The 12,109-nt window shown below is 56.9% G+C and overlaps 1 protein-coding gene across 1 annotated transcript in view; it reads left to right on the top strand.

The window, feature by feature from the left end:
• MX2 (MX dynamin like GTPase 2) overlaps positions 1–12,109 on the top strand; it is a 35,253-nt gene that overhangs the window by 8,151 nt on the left and 14,993 nt on the right. The window contains exons 2-6 of the mRNA XM_074351778.1: positions 425–727; positions 1,342–1,534; positions 2,869–3,006; positions 5,057–5,211; positions 8,620–8,758. Coding sequence (XP_074207879.1) covers positions 425–727; positions 1,342–1,534; positions 2,869–3,006; positions 5,057–5,211; positions 8,620–8,758 — 928 coding nt within the window. The remainder of the gene's footprint in view (positions 1–424; positions 728–1,341; positions 1,535–2,868; positions 3,007–5,056; positions 5,212–8,619; positions 8,759–12,109) is intronic.

Here is a 12,109-nt window from a genome sequence, read left to right as displayed (position 1 = left end):
CCCCAGACGCCCCAGCAGCCTGAGCTGGTCTGGCGGGCAGCCTGGGTGGTGGCAGGGCAGGGGCTGGCACCCAAGGGACCCGGGAGAGCCTACCTGTCGTCTCTCCATGCCCACAGTCTCCTGTCCCATCCTGAACCTCAGGTGACACTGGCTCACCAGAAGTCACAGAGGAACATTCAGACTTCCCCATGGAATCGTGGAGGCCCCTTGTCCGCAGGGGGCCGGCAGGGACCCCTCTTGTGCTCTGAGCCTGTTTGAGCCAGCCCCTCCTGCGGTCGGGGCTGTGCTGGGCAATTGGTCTGCCCTGAGTCCATGTGCGGGAGGGCGTGCTGTGTTGGGCTGGGCGGGCAGGCCTGGAAGGATGAAGCACCGGGAGGTCCGCTTGGGGACGTTGGGGACACATTCTCATCTTGTGTGTTTGCAGAGTTTGCCAAGAAGATTGGAGGTGCTGAGCAGCAGCTTGACGGGACGACAGTGGATGCCCATGCCCTACAGGTCCCGGCAGCGCCAGACGCACAGTTCCAGTTCTCCCCGACACCATCCCAAAAAAGAAATGGCTTCCTTCCTGCAGCAGCCACTGCCAACGGGCACAGGAGCAGGACAGATGATGAGTTCCCCAAACTGGCAGTTTGGGGGGAAGGAGCCCGTTTTCTTCCCCAAGGATTTCAAGCCCATCCCTTTGAGTGAGCAGCAGCCAGGAGGAAACAGAGACCAACAGAGCACAAAGGCAAGTCGGGTGGAGGGACGGGCAGGAAGGGCACTCCCGGCCACCAGGCCGAGGAGGACCAGAGAGCGGCCATGGGGGAGCCCCCTCCAGGGCAGCCAGGTCTGCACGTGTGGTCCCCCCCCCCCAAGCAGCACGGCTCTCTCCTGGGCACTTCCAACAAGCCCCAGGGACAGTCTCTGGGCAGCAATGGCCTTCCCGGTCATGGGTCTGGGGGCTCCGTTCCTCGTGAGGGGGTCTCCTTCCTGGGAGGTGTTCCCCTGGCTATGACTGCCACTGTCACCATGGCCAGCCCAGCCCAGCCCACCCCAGCTCGGCAGTCCCGGGGCCCCCGACTCTCCTCCCTCTGGCAGGGAGCACCACCTCTCGGCAACTTCTCCCTTCTCAGTCGGGCACCTCCTCCTCCAGCCCCAGCCAAACTCCCGCCCGCAGCAGCAGAAGCCGAGTCTCCACAGGAACAGAGCACAGGGCCCTCCCCCGGGCACGTCTCCATCCACCGCTCACCCTCCTGTCTGTAACCCATCACCTGTAGCTGCGTCAGCTCGGCCACAGATTCCCAACGGCGGTGGGAGCCCTGTCAGAGGCCACGACTGTGAAGTCTGTCATGCCTCCCCCAGGGGCCCGAAAACAGCCTGTTCAGCCCGTACGAGGAGAGGGTTCGGCCCTGCATCGACCTCGTCGACTCCCTGCGGGCCCTGGGCGTGGAGCAGGACCTGGCCCTGCCCGCCATCGCCGTCATCGGGGACCAGAGCTCGGGCAAGAGCTCCGTGCTGGAGGCGCTGTCGGGGGTCGCCCTTCCCAGAGGCAGTGGTAAGCACCGTTGGGCCAGCCTCGCTCTGCAGCCAGAGGCCGGCCGCCTGCAAGCCACAAAGCATCCCTGGGACCAGGGGTTTCACGGGCTGGTCTCTGGGAAGGACCCCTGGAGGGTGGCTCCCACAGGCCCTGCACGGCGGGGTCTGCAGTGGACGGGGAGGCGGGCTGGGTGTCCCAAGCTGCCCTTAGTACCTGGGTCCTCTCCTCGTGTCAGTAGGCATCGCTGGGCCTGTGTTAGTTTCCTTCTAGTGGTTTCTGTAAGCGAATTTCTTGTCTGATGTCATTAATTTGTGAGTTTCTCACACACAGTCTTTCTGAAGAAGTTTAGATCACAGAGCGATAAGACCCGAAGTTTTCTTTTATAAAAAAATTAACTGTGTGTAGAGTTCAAAACTGTTTTGCCTTTCTGATGTAATCAAATAATTATAAAGGGGAAAAAAAAGAAGAAAGAGGTGGCAGCTGGGAAGAGGGTCGAGGTTCCGCCAGCCGGTTCCCTTCCTCACTCCCATCTCCTGCCAGCAGTGCCCATCCCCCACACCCAACGAGAAACAGGGGCCAGGGTTTGGCCTCCTGGGCACACAGGAGGGTGTGGGGGTGCTGGGGGACGGCCCAGACCCTGCGCAGCCCCAGGAACAGCCGCGCTGCCAGGGGCCCTGACCTGTGCTCCCTCTGACCACAGACAGCTGGTCTTCTACTCCGGGACGTCCCATGAGATCCCCACCAGCCAGGCTCCTGATGGATGAGAACTCAGAGTGGGCACAGTGGCTCCTCCTCTCTGCCCTGGGTTCAGCGTTCTGGGGAGAGACGCCACAGGGCAGAGAGTCTGGAGGCCACGGCAGTGACGTGGGGCCGGCAGGGGTCCCTGGACAAGTGCCCAGGCTGGGAGTGGTCGTAGGACAGCCCTGCTGTGTGCAGGTACTAGGGGCTTGACCACCGGAGCCCAGCCCCAGGCAGCTCAGGGCAGTTCCAGCTTCCCTGGGAACTTGATCCCTCCCTGCCAGGCGCCCCCACAAACCTCGCCCTTGGGCCCCGATGTGCACATCCTGCTCCCCCTCCCCTGCCTACCCCCACCCCTGACCTCCTCCCGCAGGACTGGGAGGGGCTTGGGAGGGCTGGACAGGGTCGGGCAGACCTCTGGCTGACATCCCGCCTGTCCCGGACAATGCCCGAGGCATTTCTAGGGCCTGGGGGTAAATGTGGTGGCCTGGACTGGGCCCTAGAGAGGGACAGAAATTTCAGACCAAGCCTCCGGGGACACGGGGCAGGTCCTGGGGATAAGAGCAGAGGGTACCTGAGAACGCTTCTTTTATGTTTGGGAAACTCTCTCCCAGGAATCGTCACCAGGTGTCCGCTGGTGCTGCAACTGAAGAAACAGCTGCACGAGTGCACGTGGAGGGGGACACTCAGCTACCGGAACACGGAGCTCCAGCTGCAGGACCCCTCCCAGGTGGAGAGGGAAATCCGGAAAGGTAGGGCCCGGGGAGGCTGCAGGGGCGGCTCCTTCTACCCGTGGCCATCCTCCTCGGGGCCCCTGCAGCTTCACAGGAGCCTGTGCTGCTCCCCTCCCCTCGCCCCTGCCTGCACGCCGTCCCTCCTGGTTGTCTGTTTAATTCTTCCTCTTTCTTTTGGTCTCAGCTTACCTGCCTGCTTTTCCTCTGGGAAGTGTCCCCCGCAGGGTCCCCGCTGGCCCCAGCCATCCTGGCACTGCTCTAATCTGGAGTGGCTGATTGCCTGTGGCAGTGGCTCTGCCCCCAGGCGACTTCCCCCAACACTGTCCCAGCCCCAGCCCCACCCCCATGTAGCCCCCTCCCCCTCCCCTCAGCCAAAGGGTCATTAGTAGAAGCACAGCCAACCCTGGCCTTTGGACAAAACTCACCAGCCCTGGGGATTAGCCTTGGGCAGGCGCAGAACGCTCAAAAGCCTCCATTGCTCCTGGATTCCGCTTCCAAACCTGCTTAGAGGAGCCCTGGGGGTCGCCCTCCCGCAGCCCTGCCCCTCAGGTCCCTGAGTCAGCCTGTCCTTCCCAGAGGCTTCTCCCTGCCCTGCTCGCAAGCTGGGCTCAGCCAGGCAGGCAAAATTAGCCTTGATCCTCGCAGGAATCCCTGCAGACAGGGCCTCTGTTCCAGGCAGACGGGCTTTGCGCCTTACTCAGCCATAAACTCAGCACGTGAGACAGGGGTTTTCACCTCACTCCCTGGGCCTAGCTCCCCGGGAACGGCGTGGCCTCGGCTGGCTCACCAGAGGGATCCCTCCCAGGTGGAGAGATACTGCCCCAATTCTAGCATTCACCCCCACCCCCAATACAGAAGCTGCTTGCGGCCCTCAACTGGCAAATTTCCTAGCGTCAAGTTTATAAAAGCTCTGCCCCCCAGCTACGCCCGCTGCGCCTGTCCTGGGCGGCCGCGGGCCCCGCACGGCCCGCTGCGCCACTGAAGTCAGCCCTGGGCTCTGCAGCCCCACGAGCTCTGCGGGCAGAGCCGGGAGGGCGGTGGGCTCCCACACACCGTGGGCGTGTGCTTGGATGAACGTGGGAAGATGAGTCATGAGCAAACCACAGCTAAAGCATCTTTAGAATAGCGTCTCGGAACTCCGCTGCCCTGCTGGTGGAAGTCTGAGTTGGTGTGGCCACTTTGGAAAACTGCCACAATTTTCCAGTAAGGCTGGAGGCGTGCACACCCCATGTCGCCCCAAAAGTCCACTCCTGAGCACACAGGCAGCGGACATGTGCGCCAAGAGTCAGGTTCTAGGATGTTCATAGCCCACACTGGAGACCCCCCAGTGTCCGTCCACAGTCGACCTGATCATGGCACTGGGTGGACGAACAGGCAGCAGTGAAGAGGAAGCACCCTCAGCTACCAGCAGCAGGACAGGGGACCACGCAGGCCTCGTGTGGGGCGGGAAGCCAGACCAAGGGGCCCTGTGGTTCATGATTCCATTTGTGATTAGGTGAGACCACGTGAAACTGCTGTTCTCGTAGGTCAGACGTGGTCGTCTCTCAGCAAATTCACTCGGCCCAACCACGGATAAAGTGCAAAGTGGGCAAAAGGAGTAGATGCCGGCCGAGCCCAGGCCAGGGGTCATCCTTGCTGGAGGCCGATGCCCGACAGGGAGAGAGCGGCTTGGAGGGCTGCCCGTGCTCTGTGACTTGAGCCGTGTGTTGGTTACACCTGTGAGTCCCGCCTGTGAAACTCACCGAGCACCTGCTTAGACGGTGGGGACTGTCCTGCGCGTGCGTGACTCTTCAGTAAAAGGTTACAAAAGTCGTACCTTAAGTAGTGACGATGAATGACGATTGAAGCAGGGGAAGTTTACAGAGGAGCAGCCCTGGCTCTAGCCTGCCCCGTGCTCTGTCTGTAGAGAATCAGGCACTTAATCCAGCCTGCGCCTTAAGCTGCTTCCCTGCCCCTCAGGGCTGTTCCCGAATATGGGAGAAGGGCTCAATGGCCACAGTTACACAGTGCTTTTGCCGGGCCGGGCGGTCCATCTGGACTCTGGGTGTCTCCTCTTTGGTCTCCGCAGCCCAGGACGCCATAGCTGGGAGTGGAGTTGGCATTAGCCACGAGCTCATTAGTCTGGAGGTCACCGCCCCTGAGGTTCCAGATCTGACCCTCATTGATCTTCCCGGCATCGCCAGGGTGGCCGTGGGAAATCAGCCCCAGGACATCGGACAGCAGGTGAGCCTTTCTGGAACTTGGCAACGGGCCATGCTAAGTTGGGGTGGCTTCTGAGGTCTCTGCCGGCAGCCCCACGTGCTCTGGTGCACCTCCGCAGCCCTCCCTCTGAGCGGTTGTGGAGGAGACTGGGGTCGGACCTTCTAGGACTGGGGGCTCACACTCGGGTTCTGAGAAGGGCCTGGCAGGTCATGGAAACGGGCAAAGTTGACTCAGTGTTTCAGGGGACAGCTGGCACCTCACTGCATGTTGTCGTGTGGGAACGTCAGTCCTGTCTTACTGCTATCCTGATGTTCAAAGTGTGCCGGAAATTTGGTTTGTACGTGAAATCTGCTAAATTTAGTAGCAATATTTTTGCTAAAGCAGTACTTTGGAAGTCAATTGGAACACAGTCTGTGATGTCTGGTCGGAGGCAGAAAGGCCAGCACCATGGACAGGGCTGAGATCAGGCTCACCTTGAAGCGCACACCTTGCCCCTCCCATGAGGGGCTCCTGAAAGAGGCCGGGGGTTCTTGAGCCAAGCAAAGGCCAAAGTTCAAGGAGACTGGGAGGAAGCTGTCCTTCATCTACGAGGTGCTCCAGGAAGGCGATAGTCACAGAATCAGGGGACAGCAAGTTCCCTGTGTTAAGAGAGGCGACCCGGAGGCTTAGCCAGGTCCTGACGGGCCAGAGGGAGAGGGTGGGAAAGCGGCAGAGAAAGGAGGTGAGGAGGTGCTCGGGTGAATGCCCGGGGCAGGGCTGGACCTGGACTCTGTGTCCCCCTTGCAGGTCCACACCCTTCCTCCTTCTCTCTACCCGGCCTCTTGCGGGCACAAACCGTGCCATTTTGTCAGTGTTTCCGCATCAAGTCCCGTGTGTCCCCCTCCTCTCAAGCCGGCCACTCGCAGGAACACGCTGCCCTTTTCCCTCTTGAAAGTAGTGCTTACACTTGAGGAAGCATCCACTGGGGAGGTGAGCATAAGAGTTTGTCAGAATCAGAAAAACAGAAAATAAATTGTTAAGAAGCTGGTAAGAAGCTAGTCTGTTGAGAGGACTGTTTGGTCAGAAGTGAGGAGTTGCCCATCACAGGACGCAGCCAGTCAAGCTACAATCCTGACTGGCTCCACTTTCAAACACATCCCAAGACCCGTGCCGTCATGTTTCCCTGTCCGCTGCCGCAAGGAGCCCACAGCACCGCCATCTCTTACTGAGCTCCCGTCTCTGCCCTGCTTCCTTGCTCTCCTGCCCCTGCCGCTCATGGCAGCACCCGTTCCCCAAGTGCACTCTTACACAACGCTCCTGTCCTAGAGCACAGGCCAGACGCCCTCACTCCTCAGAGTCCCCAGTGGTCCCATGTCAATCCACAAGACAGCTCCCGAGGTCCCATGTGAGCTGGCCCCAGATCATTGGCCCCGTGTCCTCTGTGCCCCACCCCTATCTTTATTCCTCCTCTTCCCTCTTCCTGAAATGCCCACCCCACCCAGACTTCCACCTGGCACGTGCCCCCACTTACCCCAGGCTTCTACTCAAAGGCCATCATGATGCCTAATGCCGGACGCCCTGTGCCCGGCCCTTCTGACTCCATGTCCCTTTTCACCGAGTGTTCATGGCCTGCATTCCCTGCTGGGGAGTAACCGGGGAGGAACTGCCTTCCGTGTTGGCTGCTGAATCTCTGGGTCCTCAAACGGCCCAGAACCTGAGCCCGATAAGCACGGGTGACGTGAGCAGAAGGTATTCTGTTTACGAAGCTTCCCTCTGCAGGCAGACACACAGGGGGGCAGTTTTCACTCCCCAAGATCCTGTCAAAATGCACATGAAGGAGTGTGATTCAGGCCGCAGTTCCCAGCTCCGGGGAACGCAGGCATGTCTGAGACATTTTTGGTTATCACAACTTGGGAAAAGTGCAATTATTACCAGCATCTAGTAGGTAGAGACAGAGACGCAGCTCAGTATTCCACAGCGCACAGGACAGCCCCGCAGGGGAGGTCCCTCACCCCAACAAGGAGAGTAATTACTCTTCTGTAATAGTCGGGTTGCGGTGTTGTGTTGGTTTCTGGTGTGCAGCATGGTGATTCAGTCACACGTGTGCATGAATTCTTCTTCAGGTTCTCACCCATGATGGTTGATTGCAGGGCGTTGGGCACGGTTCCCTGTGCTACACAGAAGGGCCTGGTTGTAGAAAATGATTACTCTTATTGTTATGGAGCTGTCGTCACTATCAGTCAGTAATACAGATTTTGGACAAACTTGGGACTTTCAGAATATCACTGTTTAAGAGTTCTTGGATATTCTTGAAAGGGTCCAAATGCGTGAAATCATTAAGTTAAATTTTAAAATAAGGATTGCAATTTGGATAGTAATAGCTCAAAAAAACAAACAAAACTGTTAAGAAGCCCAGGTTGCCAATAGCGCTGAGGCGGAGAGCCCTGGATGGCCCCGTCCGTTGACTTACAGAAGCTGTCAGGTCCGTCACGGAGGTGCCGCCGAGGGGCGAGGCACCAACGCGAAGCGAACTTGCACCGTTAGGACAACTGCCACGGAAGCTCCCGGACAAAGTTTGCCTGTAGCTTTACTCAGTTAAACTTCCCGTGACTGAGGCCTAACTGGACCTGTTCAAATTCGGCATTTTTATTTCATCTCAGTGCTTAACTTTCTATATGAGGCTAATGTGTGCTTATGTGATGGAAATTTTCTATTTTGTGGCTGTGCCTACTATTTTCTGTGCACAGCTTGAAATTAGACGGAATGTCAGCTGCGCAGCACTAAGTGTGAGTTATACCAAATATAAGGAAACACACCCCAAGGTGCCAGCCTGCTCCACGGTTATTTGTTTGCATTCTCCACGCAGGGAGTTTAAGGCGTATCTGGCCCACGTCTCCTGTGTGCCTGCAAAGTCTCAGAAATCTTATGACATCTCTCTAATTCTAATGAGCTAGACCCCTCCCGAGAACAAACGCAGGAAAAAGTCATTGGTTTTCTGCATAAACAAAGGTGGAGACATTACTGACGTCAGCTGTCACGGGGGCTGGCGCTGAGCACCTGCCGCGGGCGCTGTGCTGGGCTCTGCATGGGGACGTCCGGGATCATGACAGGGATGCCCCAGAGGTGTCCTTCTGGGGAGGACACAGCACGCACACACCACCCTCATAGAAGGCAGTCTCAGGAGCGCCATGGGAGAGATCTGGAGAGGAAGTAGGGTCTTGGGGGTCAGGGAGTCTTCGGGAAGGAAGAAACACTGGTGATGAGCTGTGCAGGATACGCAGGACGTCAACAGAGGACCCGGGAGGGCAGGTGGGCACACACTCCCGAGGAAGAGGACAAGCCAGAGCCCAGAAGTGGGACAGCTGGGCCGTGCTCTGGGTGTCACACACATGTGGCTGTGTCGTTGGGTGACCAGAGATGAGCTCGTTCTTTGTGATTCCCTGGCATCAGATCAAGGCACTCATCACCAAGTACATCCGGAGGCAGGAGACGATCAACCTGGTGGTGGTCCCCTGTAACGTGGACATCGCCACAACAGAGGCGCTGAGCATGGCCCAGGAGGTGGACCCCGATGGGGACAGGACCATAGGTAAGAAGAGGGAACCCAGTTGTAGAGGCCGGGAAGGGCGGGGGGAATCCTCGTGTATATAGAAGGCCCTGGGTTGGAGCTCTGCCAGGGACGCCCACTCCTGCGTTGGGTCCAAGTGCTGTTCCCAGGGGAAGCTCCATGGGCTGGGGGTCACAGTCAGGGTGAGACGTGTGGCCACAATTGGGAGGTCCTTTGCCCTCCTTCCACTTGTCCCTCATCTGCATTCTCAAACCATTCCGGATGGGGGACGAGAACATCCACAGTGGTCCACAAGGAAGGAAGTGCCTGGCCCATCAGCTCTGCAGTCCCACAGTTGAGTTCTTGTGACTCCTTGGAGATGGGAAAGCCCTTCATAAAGCCCGGATGAGCATACTCAGTGAGCACACTTCCAGGCGTGCACTGCAGCACACGGTGTCTGCAGAATTCACATTCAAGCACAACTTTTCGTTGGGGACCTGGGTTCCCTTAAATTCCTTTCGTTAAAAAGCCACCCTGGAAGGTATTATAGGGGACTTGGCTTAAGAACACAGACTGCTTGGGTTTGAATCCACGTCCTACCACTTACTGGCTGCACACCCTTAGGCAAATGGCAGCTCCTATTTTTAAAGTTTTAATATTATTACTCAATATCCCTTCTTTACGAGTCATCGCACTTACCCATAGCGTTTTCCTTCCTGAAAACTGGCAAGTCATTTCCCTTGACTAAGTGGATACTCAGTACACACCTACCCTTTATCCATTTTTATTTTCCCAAACGAGTTCCCAGTTTCCCAGTAAGGATGGACACAAGCCGATGGGGGCGCGGCTCAGTGCAGTGTTACTCCAGGCCAGACCACGCGTGCTCCCTTAGCTCCTGCCCCCTACAGGCGTCTCAGACACATGGACACAGGGAGAAAACGCAGGTCTGGGGTCACCCGTCCTTGTACGTGCAATTCCTGTCTCTTCTCACGATCGTAAGTCAAGAGGGATGTCCTGCTGACGGCCACGGCAGGTAATATCACCTGCCCAGTAGATCGATTCGGATGTTGACATCTCTGTAGAAACTGAGTAACGCTTCTTATTAATCGTTGTCTGTTCCTCTCGTTAGGCGTAAACTCCGATAACCGAAGGTTCTCGCTAAATATTAGCTGCTATTAATATGAATTCACCAAGAACTGCAGGCGTAGAGGACACACAGTCAGACCTTAGTGCGTCCCAGACAGCATCACAGTGTCCCTGCAGGCTTTCCATCTGCACTCCAGGTCAAGTGCAGCGACAGAGACAAGTGCGCTGGGTTTAAAAAGAAAAGGGAATCCCCACCCACGTGCACAGCAGCGTTCTTCACGAAAGCAAAAGGTGGGAGCAAACCAAGTGCCCATCAAGGGAGGAGTGCACAAGCGAACCACGGTGCGCACACACAATGGGGTGCTGTCCAGCCTTGCAAAGGAAGGACGTGAAATAAGCCAGTCCCAGAAAGATAAATCCTGTATGATTCCACTGACTTGAGGAACGTGGACAAATTCAAAGAGACAGGAAGTAGAATGGCGGTTGCCAGAGGCGGGGAAGGGGACTGGCAGTTAATGAAAGGGTACAGAGTTTTGGTTTTGCAAGATGAGAAAATTCTGGAGCTGGGTGCTGGTCACGATGGCACGGCAGTGAGGCTGTACTTAATGCCACCCAACTGGAGTCTTAAAAAATGGCTACAATTGTAAACTTGGTTATGTGTATTTTACCGTATTTTATAAAACTAACTTGAGAAGCGGGGACCACGACGGTGCAGAAAGGGGGGAGCAGCGTCTTCTCACGCACTGAGGTATTCTCTGGTGTACGTGAGTTACGTGTACTTTAGCACATTTTTTAAAAGCAGAAAAGGAATGAATGCCTATGCAGTACTTCCAAAGGGTGAAAACAGAACAAATTTGGTGGATGATGTAGTTGTGGCTTACAGAATATTAAGCTTGGGGAAGAACAGAGTCAGAATATTTGTGGGGTCCCCACCAAGCTTGTTCCCCATCCATGCACTGCTAAATGCACACTGTCCGCACAGCCAGCTCCGGCTGAGCTCCTGTCCCCACCTTGGGACAGAGAAGGCTCTGGTCAAGGTCACCAGTGGCCTCCGTGCTGACAAACGTGCAGTCCCTTCCCTGTGCTCATCTTCCTCCACCTCTCAGCCAAAGTCAAGGTGGCGACCGCTCCCTTCTTGACATCTTCCTTCCTGCGCTGGGACATCACGGCCTGCTGGCCTCTGGGTCCCCATTCTCTCTCAGGTCTCCTCTTCCCTGGCCACCTGGAGGTCTCGATCTTGGTCTGGTTGGTTTTTCAGTTCTCTAGCCTCTAAGTACTGGAAACCCAGAACTTGGTCCTGAGCTCTCCCCTCTGTTAACACAGCCTCTTTAAATAATCACGTCTGTCCACAGTTTCGAGTCCCATCGATTTGCCAGCGACACCCACACCTGTATCTGTAACCCTTAACCTTTCCCTAGGCCTGACATCTCCACTTGGAAGCGCATTAAGTGTCTCCAATTTAATGTGACCAAAGCACAACCCCTGGGGTCTGCACCCTACCCAGATTCTCCTCCTTCCCAGGGCTTCCCGGCCCCTTTCTTAGCTCCATACCCGCCTGCCCAGGTCTGAAGCCAAATCAGACAGTCACACCTGATTCTGCCTTCTGCTTGCTTACACATGTCTAACCCATCTGAAGTCCTGGTGACTCTGCCTCCAGACCGACACCACATCCATCTGCACTTCTCATTTGTGCAGTCTGAGCCTCCATCACCTGCTGCCTGGTCTCTCCACACTCACCTTGCCCAGTGCACTGCACTCTCTGCGGGTCCTTAAACATGCAAATTGGGTCGTGTCGCCCCGCCCCCGACTGACTCTCTAATGCTCCCTCTGCACATACACAAACCCAGACTCCTGTGCCTGGACCACAAGCCCCCTGTGGCCTGGCCCCTGCGTGGCTCTCTGAGCACAGTTCCCGTTGCTCTCTGCCGCGCCCTCCTCTCCAGTCCTGCTCAGTCATCCCAGCTCCTTCTTCCCAAGGGCCTGGAAGGGTCTTTCCCCATCTTCACTAGGCCGGCTCCTTCCTCCTATCAGACCTCAGCCTGAGCGCTGCCTTCCCAGGGGCCCGCCTGGGGACCCAGCCGGGATCTACACCATCCACGCCTGCCTGCACTCACCTGCCAGCAGTCACTGTCATTCTCTGCATAGCACGGATCAACAGCGGATGTTTTTCTTTGTTTCTCTTACGTTACTGGATTCATTTCTCTAGCACTTTCCCACTACAAGGGAGGGGATATTCGTGAGGTCAGGGACTTTGCAGTCTTGTTCACGGCCACCTGCTCAACACCCTCAGCATGCGCTTGACTCAGT

This window comes from Camelus bactrianus, chromosome 1 (genome assembly GCF_048773025.1).
Source record: "Camelus bactrianus isolate YW-2024 breed Bactrian camel chromosome 1, ASM4877302v1, whole genome shotgun sequence".
NCBI classification, from domain to species: domain Eukaryota; kingdom Metazoa; phylum Chordata; class Mammalia; order Artiodactyla; family Camelidae; genus Camelus; species Camelus bactrianus.
This window is presented reverse-complemented; position numbering and strand designations above follow the sequence as displayed.